The sequence below is a fragment of the Pongo abelii genome, chromosome 14 (genome assembly GCF_028885655.2).
Source record: "Pongo abelii isolate AG06213 chromosome 14, NHGRI_mPonAbe1-v2.0_pri, whole genome shotgun sequence".
Taxonomy (NCBI): Eukaryota; Metazoa; Chordata; class Mammalia; order Primates; family Hominidae; genus Pongo; species Pongo abelii.
The window spans coordinates 54,832,643-54,849,893 of NC_071999.2; the positions used below are offsets into that span (position 1 = coordinate 54,832,643).

Sequence of the window (17,251 nt, forward strand, 5' to 3'; positions counted from 1 at the left end):
AACAACAACAACAAAAAGAATTTCAAGGAAAATTCTAAAAGATTATAAAGAGAAAGACAACATCACAAAAAGAGGACTGAAGTCAGATTGACATCAGATTTTTTTTTTTTTTTTGAGACAGAGTCTCACTCTGTCATGCAGGCTGGAGTTCAGTGGCATGATCTCTGCTCACTGCAACCTCCGCTTCCCAGGTTCAAGCAATTCTCCTGTCTCAGCTTCCCAAGCAGCTGGGACTACAGGCACCTGCCACCATGCCTGGCTAATTTTTTTTTTATTTTTAGTAGAGACAGGGTTTCACCATATTGGTCAGGCTGGTCTTGAACTGCTGGCCTCAGGTGATCTGCCCACCTCAGCCTCCCAAAGTGCTGCGATTACAGGCATGAGCCACCATGTCCGGCCTGACATCAGATTTTTTAACAGCAACAACTGATGTAAGAAAACAGTGGAATGAGCTGGGCATAGTGGCTCACACCTGTAATCCCAGCTACTCCAGAGGGTGAGATGGGAAGATTGCTTGAGACTAGGAGTTTGAGACCAGCCTGAGCAACATAGTGAGACCCCATCTCTAAAAAAATACTTTAAATTAGCCAGGCACAATGGTGCACTCCTGTAGGCCTAGCTTACTCAGGATGCTCAGGTGGGAGGATCTCTTGAGCCCGGGAGTTTGTGGCTGTAGAGAGCTATGATTATACTATTGCATTCTAGCCTGGGCAATAGTGCGAGACTCCATTTCTAAAAAAAAAAGAAGAGAAAGAAAAAGGGAAAAGAAAAAGAAAAGAAAAAAATGGTGGAGGAATGGTATGGTATTCTCAAAATAATAAAGGCAAAGAAACCATCCTCAATTTTATTTATTTATTTATTTATTTTTGAGACAGCGTCTCACTCTGTTGCCAGGCTGGAGTGCAGTGGCACGATCGTGGCTCACTGCAACCTCTGCCTCTCGGGTTTAAGCAATTCTGCTGCCTCAGCCTCCTGAGTAGCTGAGACTACAGGTGTGCACCACCACGACCAGCTGATTTTTGTATTTTTAGTAGAGGCAGGGTTTCACCATATTGACTAGGATGGTCTTGATCTCTTGACTTCGTGATCCGCCCACCTCGGCCTCCTAAAGTGCTGGGATTACAGGTGTGAGCCACCACGCCTGGCCTATTTATTTTTTTGAGATAGAGTCTCGCTCTGTTGCCCAGGCTGGAGCCTGGTGGTGCAATCTCCACTCACTGCAACCTCCACCTCCTGAGTTCAAGCCATTCTCCTGGATTAGCCTCCCGAGTAGCTTGGGACCACAGGCATGTGCCACCAGGCCCGACTAATTTTTGTAATTTTAGTAGAGATGGGGTTTCACCATGTTGGCCAGGCTGGTCTCAAACTCCTGACCTCAGGTGATCCACCTGCCTTGGCCTCCCAAAATGCTGGGATTACAGGCATGAGCCACCATGCCTGGCCCATCCTCTATTTTTATATCCAGTTGGCCATTCAAAGATAAGGGCATGATAAAAAAAATATTATCAGGCACAGAAGTTCTCAGAAGATTTACCACACAAAGACTATATTGAAAACTATTTTAGATGAAAGGCTTAAATAAAGGGAGAGTAAATCTAGTAGATACTGCCAGAGATATGTAAAGTAAAGATGACCAAGTACACTGGTAAAATTTCTTTGACTTAAAAGAATAGCTAAGACTAAAGAAAAAGAGAACTAACTCATAGACACAATAATCTGGCATCAAAGTATAGATAGTAACATGATGTGGATTGGGAGCATAGAGATGAAGAGATATGAGTGTATAAAGTTTTGTTCTTATTGGGGAAAAGATAGTTACCAATTTAAAGAAATGGTTAATAATATATATAGAAAAAATGAGTGAGACTGAAAAAAAATAAGGTGGTAGAAACAGGTCGAAATAAATAATTACAATAAATATAAATGAACTAAACTCATCAGTTAAAGATAAAGATGGAAAAATTTGATTTAACAAAAATTCAGGTATGTGCTATTAACAAGAGATAAAACTAAAGCATAAGGAATTGCAAAGGCTCTAAGTAAATGAATAAAAAAATGATATATCAGTAAAATACTAATCAAAATAAAGCTGGTTTATCTACAGCAATATTAGATAAAATGGACTTAAAGGCAAAAAGCAAAAAGATACATAGTGTGTATGCATTTAATAAAACAAAAGGTGGCCCAGGGTGATGGCTCACCCCTGTCATCCCAGCACTCTGGGAGGTTGAGGCAGGTAGATCACTTGAGCTCAGGAGTTTGAGACCAGCCTGGGCAACATGGCGAGAACCCCATCTCTGAAAAAAAAAATACAAAACTTAGCCAGGTGTAGTGGTGCATGCCTGTAGTCCCAGCTACTTGGAAGGCTAACATGAGAGGATCATCTGAGCCTAGGGAAGTTGCAGTGAGCCATGATCATGCCACTGCACTCCAGTTGGTGATAAAAGAAAACGATTGATAAATGTTGCTTTGTTAGATAAAGTAAAAAGTTATATATAGAAGATATTCAAAACACATAAAACTGGCAAAGGACTGGTATCATAAAGAACTTCTGCAAATCAGTAAAAGAAAAAACGCATAAGCAGCCCAATAGGAAAATGGGCCAAAAAAAAGAACTGTTTTCACAGAAGAGAAAACACATGATCAATAAACATATGAAGAGATGTTTAACATAATTAGTAATTGGGAAGTATAAATCGAGACTACAGGCAGGGCGCGGTGGCTCACACCTATAATCCCGGCACTTTGGGAGGCCTAGGCGGGTGGATCACGAGGTCAGGAGATTGAGACCATCCTGGCTAACATGGTGAAACCCCGATTCTACTAAAAATACAAAAACATTAGCTGGGCGTGGTGGCAGGCACCTGTAGTCCCAGCTACTCAGGAGGCTGAGGCAGGAGAATGGTGTGAACCCGGGAGGCGGAGCTTGCAGTGAGCCGAGGTAGCGCCACTGCACTCCAGCCTGGGCGACAGAGCAAGACTCCGTCTCAAAAAAAAAAAAAAAAAAAAAAATTGAGGCTACAATGACACACAATTTTATACTCATTCATCTGGTAAAAATTGGAATGATCTGATAACACCAAATCTTATCAATGCTGGTGAGAATGTAAAATTGTATAACTACTTTGGAAAAGTTTGACATTTTCTCCTAAATTTGGGCATTCATATACTATTATGGGTTGAATTTTGTCCCCTAGAATAAATGTTAAAATTCTAACTCCTGGAACCTTCAATGTGATCTTATTTGAACTTTGCAGATGTGAGTAGCTAGGTTACAATGATGTCATACTGGGCCCTAAATTTAACAGGACTGGCATCCTTATAAGAAGAGAAGAGGCCAGGCACGATGGCTCATGCCTGTAACCTTAGCAGGCATCACCACCTCAGGTGGGTGGATCACCTGAGGTTAAGAGTTCAAGACCAGCCTGGCCAACATGGTGAATCCCCGTCTCTACTAAAAATACAAAAATTTGCCAGGTGTGGTGGTGGACGCCTATAATCTCAGCTACTTGGGAGGCTGAGGCAGGAGAATTGCTTGAACCCGGGAGGCGGAGGTTGTAGTGAGCTGAGATTGCACCATTGCACTCCAGCCTGGGGGACAAGAGCGAGACTTCATCTCAAAAAATAAAAAAGAAGAGGAGAGACAGAGACAGAAACACACAGAGGAGAAGACCATGTAAAGACAGAGATAGAAATAGGAGTGATGCATCTACAAGCCACGGGGTGTCCAGGGATGCTGGCAACCATCAGAAGCCGAGAGAGGCATGGGACAAATTTTCCCTCAGAGGCTCCCATAGGGAACCAGCCCTGAGGACACTTACTGTGAGATAGCACATTTCTGTTTTTTTGAGGCACCCAGTTTATGGTAATTTGTTAGAGCAGCTCTATGAAACTAATACACATACTCAATGACCCAACAATTCTACTCCTAGGTATAGACCCAACAGAAATCATCTCATGTGTACAAGTGACTGCATAAGAAAGTTCACAGGATTTCAGTTCACAACAGCAAAAACCTGCAAAGAACCTAAAAGCCTAACTATAAAAGACAGAATAAATTGTAGTAAATCCACACAATGGAATGTTATTCAGCAGTCAACATGAATGAACTATAGCAATGCGGGAGTCTACCTGCAGACCCTGACCCAAACAATGGATGAATGAAGTACACTGACACACAGATATTCTACTATGCCAGTCCAGCTGAGTGTCTGGGCCGCTTACAGACTCCAAGCAGAGTGCTGTAAACGGTCACGACTGTGGCCCTGACCAACTATTGAGACTCACATTTATTTAGTAAAGATAAATTGACAAAGGCTTGAGTCAACACCACCAGAGGGTAATTGACATTGTGGACTTCCTGTAGAAAGTAATTAAGCACCCGGGGTAGATCAAAGGTTATTCTTAAACAACCTAGCTAGATACACTACTCTGCCTTCTTCCTTACCCATTTTAAGCTTTTTACTAAAGGTAAGGATTAGGTTGCCTTCAGCCATTGTCTTATCCTGAGACTTTTTGTAAAAACCTTCAGGCCTTCCAAGAAAGTTTGTGTTTATTTTTATAACTATCTTTAATACTTTTCCCACCAGCCTGATTGAACTCCCACGTAACAACACACAAAAATATGAGGAATCTGAACAATATAATAATAATAATAAATGAATCTAAAGAGGTTACATATAGTGTGATGCATTTTTAATAAAATTTATGACCAAGATAATAGTTCCTTTTTATGAATGCAAATACATGCAATTAAACTATATGAAATGGAAGGCAAGGAAATTGTTTTTTTTTTTTGCAAACACTATGGTGACTTAAACGCAAGGAAATTGTTAACATGGAATTCAGCAATATGGCTACCTTGAGTAGACAAAGGCAGAGGGACACGATGGGAAAAGCAACCATATGGTTAGATGTAGGGTGTTGTCAAGGTCTTAGTTTTTGCTTGAGATGGTGGGTTCATGAGTACTTATCTATGTCTACATCTATGTTTATATGTATATTAACATAACCATATTTAATGGAGGAGGCCACTTAAGGACCACAGAGGAAAGTATGCCATAAATAGGATTAGAACTAATTCTTTTTTTTTGTTTTGAGACAGAGTTTCACTCTTGTTGTCCAGGCTGGAGTGCAATGCCGCGATCTTGGCTCACTGTAACCTCTGCCTCCTGGGTTCAAGCGATTCTCCTGCCTCAGCCTCCCAAGTAGCTGGGATTACCGGTGCCCGCCACCACACCCAGCTAATTTTTGTATTTTTAGTAGAGATGGGGTTTCACTATGTTGGCCAGGCTGGTCTTCAACTCCTGACCTCAGGTGATCCACCCACCTTGGCCTCCCGAAGTGCTGGGATTACAGGTGTGTGCCACCGCGTCTGGTCAATTAGAACTAATTCTAATCCAATCCTGTGCATCTGGGGCTAAACATCTCCCAAATTGCTGGGCTTTTCCAGATTTGTCCATGATTCTACAAACTGGTGCTTCTGGCTAATTCTGATTTTCAGAAGGGTCTGGAAATTGGAATATTTTTTCCACGCTAACTCTATGACTTGCAGTGTGGCTAACCAATCTAGACCAAACATGCAGCTCTGGATTGTTCAGGATTTAGTGTGCCAATTTAGATAGAAAGCTCAATTAATTAAAATAAAGAAACACAGAGACTGAAAGTTCATTGAGTTCAAGTAGAATCAGCTCAGTGGGTGGGAAAAAGAAAAAAGAATCAGTTCCTATAAAAAAGGAGAGCATAGTTGCTAGAACCCTCTAGAGATGTACATATATCAGATAGTTTTGGCAGGAAGTGGTGGCTAAAATACATGAAACAACAACCTGAAAAAATAAGAGTTAATCAGAGATTACAGCAGGGATGAAAACAAACAAGCCAAAAAGCCGCAACAACAACAAAAACAGGTGGAAGATAACAGGAAAATCTAATCTTCACTGCCCATGGGCCGGAATGTAATGTTTTGGCTGTTTTTCTTGGTAAACATCTCTACTATCTGCTTTTGAAATGATGGAGCTGCCTTTCAGTTTTAAAAACAATATATTTCAGGCATCTCAAGTAATCCACAATCTGGAGGCAAAAGTCAAGACTGAGTTGACAGAGCACCAATCTGTTTCCTTGGACTACGTTAAAGAGGTTTGCATTCTTTCAAGGGCTTACTAGTGAGTTGTTCAGAAGCAGTACTGACACGGGGGCCTGGGATTGTTGAGGGATGCTTATGCACAGAGAGGAAGGTTTGCCAATCCAGGAGCACTGAATCATCATGATGTAAACTTGCAGGACTTCATGGCTTCAGTGATACATCATTGATCTTGAATTCCAGTCCACAGAACTTTTTTTTATGATAAGGAAAAGGATATGGGAAGAAAAAAGTATTATAAGCATGTTTCTCATATTTCTTCCCTCTTTTACCCTATAAATAAAAGGGCAAAGGTATTACTGAGCAAATGTTCTCTTGAAAAACTTGATTTATTCTTATGCTTGGAAATTTTGCTATAGAGATAGTCATTGCTACCGTTTACAGTAGACATTCCAACCCTGAAAACTAAACTCTGAAGTATTTACTATGCTTAGATAAATCACATATTTGTCCTCATGAGTACAGCCTGTTCAGGTTTGTACATACCATTGTGTAATTCCCTAAGAACTCTTTACAATTTAAAGGCATGACTTTGGATACCTTTGTGGAAGTTGACAGGAAAGATTTTTGCTCTTTGAAATACTTGTTAAATAGGCCAGTTAAAACTATGCTTTGTACTGAATTTTGCCTTGATCAGTAGAGGCTCCAAGAATGTTGATAAAATAAGAGAAAAAGAAATCGGGCTTTTCCCCTGCCAGAATTGGAAGGGAGAGACCCAAAACTAAGAACGGAAAATCTGTCATAATAATGGCAGAATCCTCAAAAGAAGATACAGAAATAAATGCAGCTGAGGAAACTGGAAACTTCCCTGGTTTCTGCCCCTTGTGAGACTTCAAATCATAAAATACCCTAATATCTTTCTGTAATCTTCTGTCATGTTCTAAAATGTCTAAAATATTGAAACAGTCCTTATTATCAGAAAAAAAATACTCAATCATGAACAGAGCCCAGAATATGGTATAAAACATTACCTTACTGCTCTCATCATGTCTTTGTTCAGTCCTACCTCCAAACAATGTCCCATGAGAAAACCCAGAAGACATCTCCCTCACTAAAGCATTGAGAAATGCATTAATAAGTGGAGCACCTGCAAGCTCTTTCAAAGGAGAGCTCTGTGGTTGCTCTCTTCTATAGGGTAGGTGGAAAATATGCCATTGACATGGTCTCCCCAGTTTCAATGATGGGATGATGGGATCTCAGAGTGGCACAGGTAGGGGTCACACTGAATCTCCAAGGACAAAGTAGATGCATCCACTGTAAAGGACAATCAGAATGCTTTGGCCTGCAGAGATATTTGACGGTGGTTAAGTTATGGTGTTCTTAGGAATGAAATAGATGGGCAATCTACCATTGTATTGCTTGATCTGTAACAGACGGAAAAATTCTAGGTCTGGTAGCTAAAAACTTGATGAGTCACTGCAGTGGACAGTCATGGCTCCTTGTGTTGAGATCTAAGTCAATTCACAGAGCCAAAGCTCCTTGATTAAAGAGGAGGCTGGGAGCCAGGCACAGTAGCCCATGCCATCCCAGTGAGTCAGGAGGCTGAAGCAAGAGGATTGCTTGAGGCCAGGAGTTTGACCTCAGACCCTACGCAAAAATTAATCTAAAATGTCGGGGCGCGGTGGCCCACACCTTTAATCCTAGCACTTTGGGAGGCACAGGTGGGCAGATCACAAAGTCAGGAGTTCAAGACCAGCCTGTCCAACATGGTGAAACCCTGTCTCTACTAAAAATACAAAAATTAGCTGGGCATGGTGGCATGTGCCTGTAATCCCAGCTACTCGGGAGGCTGAGGCAGGAGAATTGCTTGAACTGGGACCCGGGAGGCAGAGGTTGCAGTGAGCCACCGCACTACAGCCTGGGCTACAGAGGGAGACACCATCTCAAAAAAAAAAAAAAAAAAAAAAAAAATCTAAAATGGATCATAGATCTAAATGTAAACCTAGAATTATAAATCTACTAGAAAAAATATAGGACAAAATCTGTGAGACCCTGGCATAAGCAAAGTTTTCTTAAGTAGAACACAAAAGAAGACATAAAAGAAATAGATGGGGCTTGGCATGGTGGCTCACATGTGTAATCCCAGCACTTTGGGAGGCCGAGGTGGGCTGACCACCTGAGGTCAGGAATTCGAGACCAGCCTGGCCAACATGGTGAAACCCTGTCTCTACTAAAAAAAATTAGCCGGGCATGGTGGCACATGCCTGTAATTCCAGCTAGTCAGGAGGCTGAGGCAGGAGAATTGCCTGAAGCCAGGAGGTGGAGGTTGCAGTGAGCCGAGATCGCGCCACTGCACTCCAGCCTGGGCCACAGAACAAAATTCCATCTAAAAAAAAAAAGAAATAGGTAATCAGTTGGACTTCATCAACATTTAAAACATATCTCTTTGAAAGTCAGTTAAGAAAATGAAAGTCAGCTAGGTGTGGTGGCTCACACCTATAATCCCAGCACTTTGGACGGCCAAGGCAGGAGGATCACTTGAGCTCAGGATTTTGAGACCATCCTACACAACAGAGCAAGACCCCACCTCTAGAAAAAAATTTAAAAATTAGCCAGGCAGGGTTGTGTGTACCTATAGTCATAGCTACTTGGAAGGCTGAGGTGGGAGGATCACTTGAGCAAAATCAAAACTGATTTTCATTAAATCTCAAAGTAATTATGTTGACTGAAAGAAACCAGACAAAAATATATATTGTATTATTTCACTTATATGAAATTCTTGAAAATAAAAACTAATTTATGTAGCTAGAATGCAGATCAGTGGTTGCCTGGGGACGGGTTAAAAGGTGCAATGAACTGCAGACAGGCATGAGAAAACCTTCAATGGCAATGGAAATGTTCAGCATCTTGTTTGTGGAGATGGTTTCATAGTTACATATGTTTACCAAAACTTATCAAATAGTGCACTTCAAATATATGCAGTTTATTATTCAAAATTATACTTCAATAAAGTTGTGAAAATGCGAGCGGGGAAGCAACAAATACTGGTGTGGGTCAACAGCATGAACTATATCACCTTTTCTCATTTTCCAGAAGTATGCTGAGTTCCTTGGTCAGCCAAAATAACCACCCTCCATATGAGAGGATCTTCCTTGTCCATTTTCCCCCATAGTACCTGTCTTTTTTTTTTTCTGCTGCTATAACAAAGGACCACAGATTGGGTCATTCATAAAGAAAAGAAGTTTAGGCCAGGCACAGTGGCTCACACCTGTAATCCCAGCACTCTGGGAGGCCAAGGAAGGATTGCTTGAGCCCAGAAGTTCAAGACCAGCCTGGGCAACATGATGAGACCCTATCTCTACAAAAAATACAAAAATTAGTTGGGCATGGTGGTGTGTGCCCATAGTCTCAGCTACTTGGGAGGCTGAGGAGGGAGGATTGCTAGAGCCAGGGAGGTTGAGGCTGCAGTGAGCTGTGATTGTGCCACTGTACCCCAACCTGGGCAACAAAGCAAGACCCCGTCTGAAAGAGAAAGAGAGAGAGAGGGGATAAAAAAGAGAAAGAAAGAAAAGAAAAGAAAAAAGAAGAGAAAAGAAAAGAAGAGAAAAGAAAAGAAAAGAAAAGCTTACTTGGTGTTGCGGGAAGTCAGGGACCCCGAATGGAGAGACCGACTGGAGCCATGGCAGAGGAACATAAATTGTGGAGATTTCTTCTTAATATGAACATTTATCAGTTCCCAAATAATACTTTCATAATTTCTTATGCCTGTCTTTAATCTCTTTAATCTTTAATCTCTTAATCCTGTCATCTTGCTCACTGCAAGCTCCGCCTCCTGGGTTCATGCCATTCTCCTGCCTCAGCCTCCCGAGTAGCTGGGACTACAGGTGCTTGCCACCATGCCCAACTAATTTTTTTTTTTTTTTTTTTTTGTATTTTTAGTAGAGACAGGGTTTCGCTGTGTTAGCCAGGATGGTCTTGATCTCCTGGCCTCGGGATCCTCCTGCCTCGGCCCGCTGAAGTGCTGGGATTACAGGCATGAGCCACCACACCCAGCCTGATCAGAATATTTTTTAATGAAAGGATCTAGAAAGCAACTTGGAAATGTAAACAGTCACCTTCATTTTCTCTAACTCGATCAAGACTAGTGGGTCCATGGCCCTGTGTTAGTTCATGCATTCATCTCAGACCCAAATGAAAGTTTCAACTCCCAAAATGCAGTTCCTCAGATGCTCATCTGGACACGATGACGTGCCTGCCATATAAGAAGGTGCAATCATAGGTAACACAGGTAGCCAGATAGAAGACAATTTTTTTCTCCCAAAATTATTCCTTGGGGTGGGGAGTGATATGGGGGAAGAGCTCCCATCTTAAGGGGCACACACTGAGTTGCTTATGCTACTTCCTTGTTCAAAATAAAGTAACTGCCTTAATCTAAAAAAAAAAAGAATATTTACAACATTGAAAATGAATGAACTACAATTTATGTATAGCATGGATGAATTTCATAAACATTGGACAAAATAATCCAGACACAAAATAGTGGTTGCCTTTGGGCAGTATAGAAGGGTGCAAGTGGAAGTGGCCTCAAGGCGTTTTCTGGGGTGCTGGTAAGGTTCTATTTTCTGGGGTGCTGGTAAGATTCTATTTTCTGGGGTGCTGGTAAGGTTCTATTTTCTGGGGTGCTGGTAAGATTCATTTTCTGAACTATGTGGTGATTAAATATGTGTATTCACTGTGTGGTCATTAATCAAACTGTTTACTTTTTTTTTTAAATGGGGACAAAAATATCTGCTTTATTATGACCACTTACTTATAGAGGTGATTTACAGATTTAATGAGAATATATCAAAGTACTTTGTAACTCACAAAAATATAAACTTATATAATGCTATTTACTTTGTATTGAGCATATTCTAAATTCTGGGACTAGTACTGGAAGCTTTACATATATAGTGTTACCTCTTCATTCTCAACAGAACCCCACCGTTGTTACGATTACATTTAATGTATAAATGACTTCAGAGAAACACAAAAAAGATTGGGTGATTTGTTAAAGGTCCAGCTAGAAAGGGGCAGTCAGAATTCAACCCAATATTACTTCCAAACAGAGGTTTTACTTTTTCCTTTCTACTCAGAGCTAACACAACAGCATTATTTAACATTCTTAAGAATGGTGGGGAGGAATCACTGAATAACCTGCTTTGACAAAACACCCTGATAAAATCTATGCTTGTATTTTAGAACCCCTGGGTTTCACACATTGTTTTTATAGTTTTTACACATCAAGTGTAAGGTGAAAAGTGATAGATTTTAAGAACCAGGAATATGGTATGCCACCCCACCCAAACTTATAAACAAATCACAAATAACATGAAATAGAAAAAAACCATAAAGACTTCCTTTGCTTTTGGAAAACAGCTGAGAAACAACAAAATTCTTTTCAGAAGTACAGACAAAATTTGTTTTTGTAGTGTAGCTAATATGCCCTCCTTAGACATTAAGACACTTTTCTGTTTGTAACCTTAATGCAGCCATATTTTTACTCTTTATAAAAATCAAATCTCTCAATAAAAACAGTATCTTGCTCACTAATCATTAAATTGCATCACTAAAAATGTAGTTATACACACCAATTTCTGACCTCTTAGAATATTCTGCACAATCAGTTTTAATCACTGGAATGAATAACTGCTCAAAAAAGCAGTATGGCTTCAATTGCATTATGATTTGGTAGTCAATATTCCTGTTTTCCAGTAACAGAGATTTCATGAACAGAAACACTGGGCTCCTTATGGTTTCATCGATCAAGAGAACGTTTCTGAGCAGCGTCTGAGCAAACATTTCTTAATAGGTTGATCACAGATCTGGGGTCTTCACTCCTCATAATAGCACTGCCAGACACAATCATGTTAGCTCCTGCCTCTGCACACTTATGGACAGTGTCAGAACCTACTCTACCATCGACCTCTATATCCAAAGATGGGAACTGGGTCCTCAACCAGTGAACCTTTGGCATCATATCTTCCATGAATTTCTGCCCTCCAAACCCCGGTTCCACTGTCATAACCAAGGCCATATCTATTTGATTAGCCCATGGTGCCAAATACTCAACTGAGGTTCCTGGTTTGATGGCAAGGCCAACCTTCATCCCATTCTCCCGAGTGTCTTTAATCAAAGCCCCTGGGTTCTCAGTAGCCTCGAGATGAAAGGTGTACTGATTGGCTCCTGCTACAGCCATTGGCTTTACCCACTGTTCTGGCTTGGACACCATCATGTGCGTGTAAAAAACTGACCTCCCTGAAGAGCAGGATGCATCCAGGTGCAGATAATCGGCCCCAGAGTCTAGCACCCAGAGGCACTCGGCCCCTAAACTGGCCAGGTCGCTGTTGAGGATGGATGGGCCAATCTTGCAGCCCGATGCCATACCGCTGGCTCCCAAGAGCAAGTTACCCCACGAGTCCCCACTTTTTTTTTTTTTTTTGAGACTGAGTCTCGCTCTGTCACCAGGCTGGAGTGCAGTGGTGCCATGTCGGCTCACGGCAACCTCTGCCTCCCGGGTTCAAGCAATTCTCCTGCCTCAGCCTCCTGAGTAGCTGGGATTACAGGCGCATGCCACCACGCCCAGCTAATTTTTTGTATTTTTAGTAGAGATGGGGTTTCACCATGTTGGCCAGGATGGTATCGATCTCTTGACCCTGTGATCCGCCAGCCTCGGGCTCTCAAAATGCTGGGATTACAGGTGTGAGCCACCGTGCCTGGCCAACTTTAAAAAAAAAATTTAGGTAAAACCCACATAACATGTAATTGACCATCAGCCATTTTGAAGTGGACAATTCAGTGGGATTTAGTGTATTCACAACGTTGTGCAACCACCACCTCTATCTAGTCCCAAGATATTTTCCTCACCCCAAAAGGGAACCCCATGCCCATCAAGCAATTGTTCTTCATTCTTCTGAGCTGTTACTTTTCTACAAGCATGTTTTACTTCAATTTAAACTTTAGCCCATGAAATCTAGGCAAGACGAGGAGGAGAATGAAGTCATATAGGAGCTGATGAATGTCAAGCCATGGTGGGGTGGGCCACTGGGTTGAAGATTTTGAAAAGGTTGAAGAAGTATGGTAGTGGACACACTTGAGTAAGTGAATTGAAAGGAAAGAGGTAGTGGTCAGAGGGTAGGATGCTTAAATAAAGATTTCACAAATGCGTTCATTTCTGTTGATTCCAAGGAAGTGACCGTGTGAGTGTGTAGCTGAGGTGGAATGGTGAAAAAGATCATTGAGGACACATCTGTTAAAGACCTAAGAAGCCAGAGCACTGAATGGTTCAACTACATGGTGTTAGGTGGTTCCAACCAATCAATGCTGAGGGCACAAAAATGGGTAAAAATGACATGGTAGGAGTTGGGGAGGAGGGGAAAAGCAGGAAGCTAAGTGCAAGTCTCTCCTGCATGGAGGGGCATCACCAAGAAGTAGCTCACAGCTTCAAGGAGGAGAAGGTCAAGGGAGTTAGAAGACCTGACCTTCAGAAGTGCTGAGGGTTTTGGAGGAGGGAATAGGAATTGGAAACTGCAACTGCAAGCCATAAGGACATTGCCTAATAATGCCACAGTGGCCTTGGGGACAGCCATGTTTCAGGTAGGGCAGGAGAAGAGATGGAGGATGTGGGAGAGTTTAAGATCACAGAGAGGAGCTTCTGAGAACACAGTGAGGTGTGGGAGAGGCAGTGCTTGCATCATATTGGAGGACAGACATGGCAACACAAAGACAGGTGGGTTGGGGGTGACTGGAAAACAGGATGGAGGCTGGACTGGATTCAGCCTGAAGATACTCTCGGGGTGAGGGTGGCAACCAGACCTGATGACGTGTGTCCTGGCAATTTCTCTCCAAGAAACCACTAGTGATGAAGCAGTGCTTTAGGTGCTTAGGGGTTGAGCATCTTCCTAATATGTAGTGTTAACAGCTTATAAATGGCTATGTGTGACTTTTTTTTCTTCTGATCAATGCTGGTTCTTAATCACTATTTTGAATTACCTCCTGCTATGGTTTGAGTGCTAGTCCCCTGCAAAACTCATGTTAAAATTTATTTGCCATTATAACAGTATTAAGAGGTGGAACTTTTAAGAAGTGATAAGACTATGAAGGCTCCATCTTCATGAGTGGATTGATGTTGTTATAAAAGAGAGAGTTTGACCCCCTTTTGTCCTCTCTTGCCCTTCTGCCTTTTGTCATGTGATGATGCAATAAGAAGGCCCTCACCAGATGCCAGCACTTTGACACTGGACTTCTCCGCCTCCAGAACTGTGAGCTAATAAGTTCCCATTTATTGTAAATGACCCAGTCTCACGTGTTGTTATAGCAGCACAAAAATGGACTCCCTTAAGAGGGAGATACATGCTGCTGTGGTGGATATATTAGAGATTAATTTAGAAAGATTATTAAATCACTGAAGACCTTTTAAAAATTAATTTTCTTGGCTGGATGCAGTGGCTCACACCTATAATCTCAGCACTTTGGGAGGCCAAGGTGGTTGGATCACGAGGTCAGGAGATCGAGAGCATCCTGGCTAACACAGTGAAACCCTGTCTCTACTAAAAATACAAAAAATTAGCCAGGTGTGGTGGCAGGCGCCTGTAGTCCCAGCTACCTGGGAGGCTGAGGCAGGAGAACGGCGTGAACCTGGGAGGCAGAGCTTGCAGTGAGCCGAGATAGCACCACTGCACTCCAGCCTGGGCGACAGAGCGAGACTGTATCAAAAATAAAATAAAATTAATTTTCTCAACTACGAAGATAGTGAGATAACAATTATTATGATGGTCCTTAAGATTTTTTTGACATTGAAAAGTACTTTGTAAAGCATGTATGTGATAAAACACTTGAATTCAGTCTACATAAAGAACACTCAAAACTCAACAGTAAGAAAACAACAACCTAATAATGGGCAAAAAATTTGAACAAACACTCCACCAAAGAAGATATACAAATGGCAAACAAGTGCATGAAAAAATCTCAACGTCATCAGTCATTGGGAAAACGCAAACTAAAACCACACACAGAAACTGAAAGTTAAAAAGACTGACCATGATTAGCTATGGCAGGGACATGGAAGAACTGGGACTCTCATACACTTCTGGTGTAAATATTAAATGGCTAAATGTTGGAAAACAGTTTGGCAGTTTGGTAAGAGCTAAATGTACACCTACTGCATGATCCAGCCATTCCACTCCTAGTATTTATCCTGAGAAATGAAAACATATGTCCACACAAAGACTTGTGTGCCAATGTTCATAGCAGCTTTATTTGTAATATAACTAAACTGGGAATAGCCCAAATATCCATTAACAGGTGAATAAACAAATTGCGATACATCCATGCGATGAAATACTACTCAGCAGTGAAAAGGAATGAATGGTTGATACATAACACAACATGGGTGAATCTCAAAATAGTTATGTGGAGTGAAAAGAGCCAGATCCCCTCCATTAAAAAGAAGTATATACAGTATGATTTTATTTATATAAAATTCTAGAAGATTAGATTTAATCTGTAGTGACAAAGAGACAAAGGAGGTGGGATAGAAAGAGGCAGTGACGGAGGTTACCAAGGGGCAGGAGGAAAGTTTTTGGCGTGAGATGGGTATGTTCATTGTCTTGAGTGTGGTGATGGTTTCATGATTTATACATAGGTCAGAACTTATCAAAGGTCTGGCATGGGGACTCAAGCCTGTAAACCTGGGGCTTTGGGAGGCAGAGGCAGCAGGATTACTTGAGGCCAGGAGTTTAAGGCTGCAGGGGGCTATGATTGTGCCACTTCACTCCAGCCTGGATAACAGAGTGAGACTCTGTCTCTAAAATTATTTTGCCAGGTATGGTGGCTCATACCTGTGATCCCAACACTTTGGGGGGATGAGGCAGAAGGATTGCTTGAGGCTGGGAGTTCAAGACCAGCCTAGGTATCAAAGCAAGAGCCCATCTGAACAAAAAAATTTAAAAAATTAGCCAGGTGTGGTGGCACACATTTATAGTCCCAGCTACTCTGGAGGTGGGAGGATTGCTTGAGCCCAGAAGTTCAATGCTGCAGTGAGCTGTGACAGGGCCACTGCACTTCGGCCCAGATGACAGATTGACACCCTGTCTCTCTCTCTCTCTCTCTCTCACACACACACACACACCCACACATACACACAATTGGGGTGATAGTAGTAACTACGTCAGAGGCCTGTGGTGAGAACACAAAGCATTCAGAATAGTCTCTGGCACGTATAGACAGTCTATAAATGTTAGCTAATTTTAGAAAAATATTTCTGGCAAAATATACATAACATAAAACTTACCATTTTATATGTGGTAAAATATCATTTCAACCATTTTAAGTGTATAATGCAGTGGCATTAATACATTCACAATGTTGTCCAACCATCACAACTACCTATTTCCAGAACTGTTTCATCTTCCCAAACAGAAACTTCAAAGCCATTAAACACTAACTTTCCATTGCCGCTCCTCCCAGCCCCTGGCAACCTCTATTCCACTTTTGTCTTCGTGAATTTCACTACCCTGGGCACCTCATACAAATGGAATCATACAATATGTGTTCTTTTGAGTCTGGTTTATTTCACTTAGCATATGGCTTCAAGGTTCATCCAGGTTGTGGTGTGAATTAGAGTTTCCTTCCTTTTTCAGGCTGAATAAAATTCCTTGTATGTAGACCCCACACTTTGTTTATTCATTCATCAGTTGATGGACATTAAGGTTGCTTCCACCTTTTGAGTATTGTGAATAATGCTACAAATATCCCTTTAAGCCCTTGCTTTCAATTCTTTGGGGCTATATACCTAGTGAAATTGCTGGATTATATAGTAATTCTATTTATTTTTTTGAGACGGAGTTTTGCTCTGTTGCTCAAGCTGGAGTGCAGTGGCATGATCTTAGCTCACTGCAACCTCTGCCTCCCAGGTTCACGCAATTCTCCTACCTCAGCCTTCAGAGTAGCTGGGATTTCAGGAGTGCACCACCACGCCCAGCCAATTTTTGTATTTTTAGTAGAGACGGGTTTTCTCCATGTTGGCCAGGCTGGTCTCGAACACCCAACCTCAGATGATCTGCCTGCCTCAGCATCCCAAAGTGTTGGGATTACAGGTGTGAGCCACCATGCCTGGCCGGTAATTCTATTTTT

At 41.7% G+C, this 17,251-nt stretch overlaps 1 protein-coding gene across 1 annotated transcript; it reads right to left on the reverse strand.

Annotated features, from left to right (window-relative positions):
* Positions 1-10,834: 10,834 nt before the first annotated feature.
* On the reverse strand, positions 10,835-12,536 carry LOC100440137 (ribulose-phosphate 3-epimerase-like). Its single transcript, XM_054529540.2, has one exon. The coding sequence runs from the start codon at positions 12,501-12,503 to the stop codon at positions 11,877-11,879; it is 627 nt and encodes a 208-aa protein (XP_054385515.2). The 5' UTR covers positions 12,504-12,536; the 3' UTR covers positions 10,835-11,876.
* Between the last annotated feature and the right edge of the window lie 4,715 nt (positions 12,537-17,251).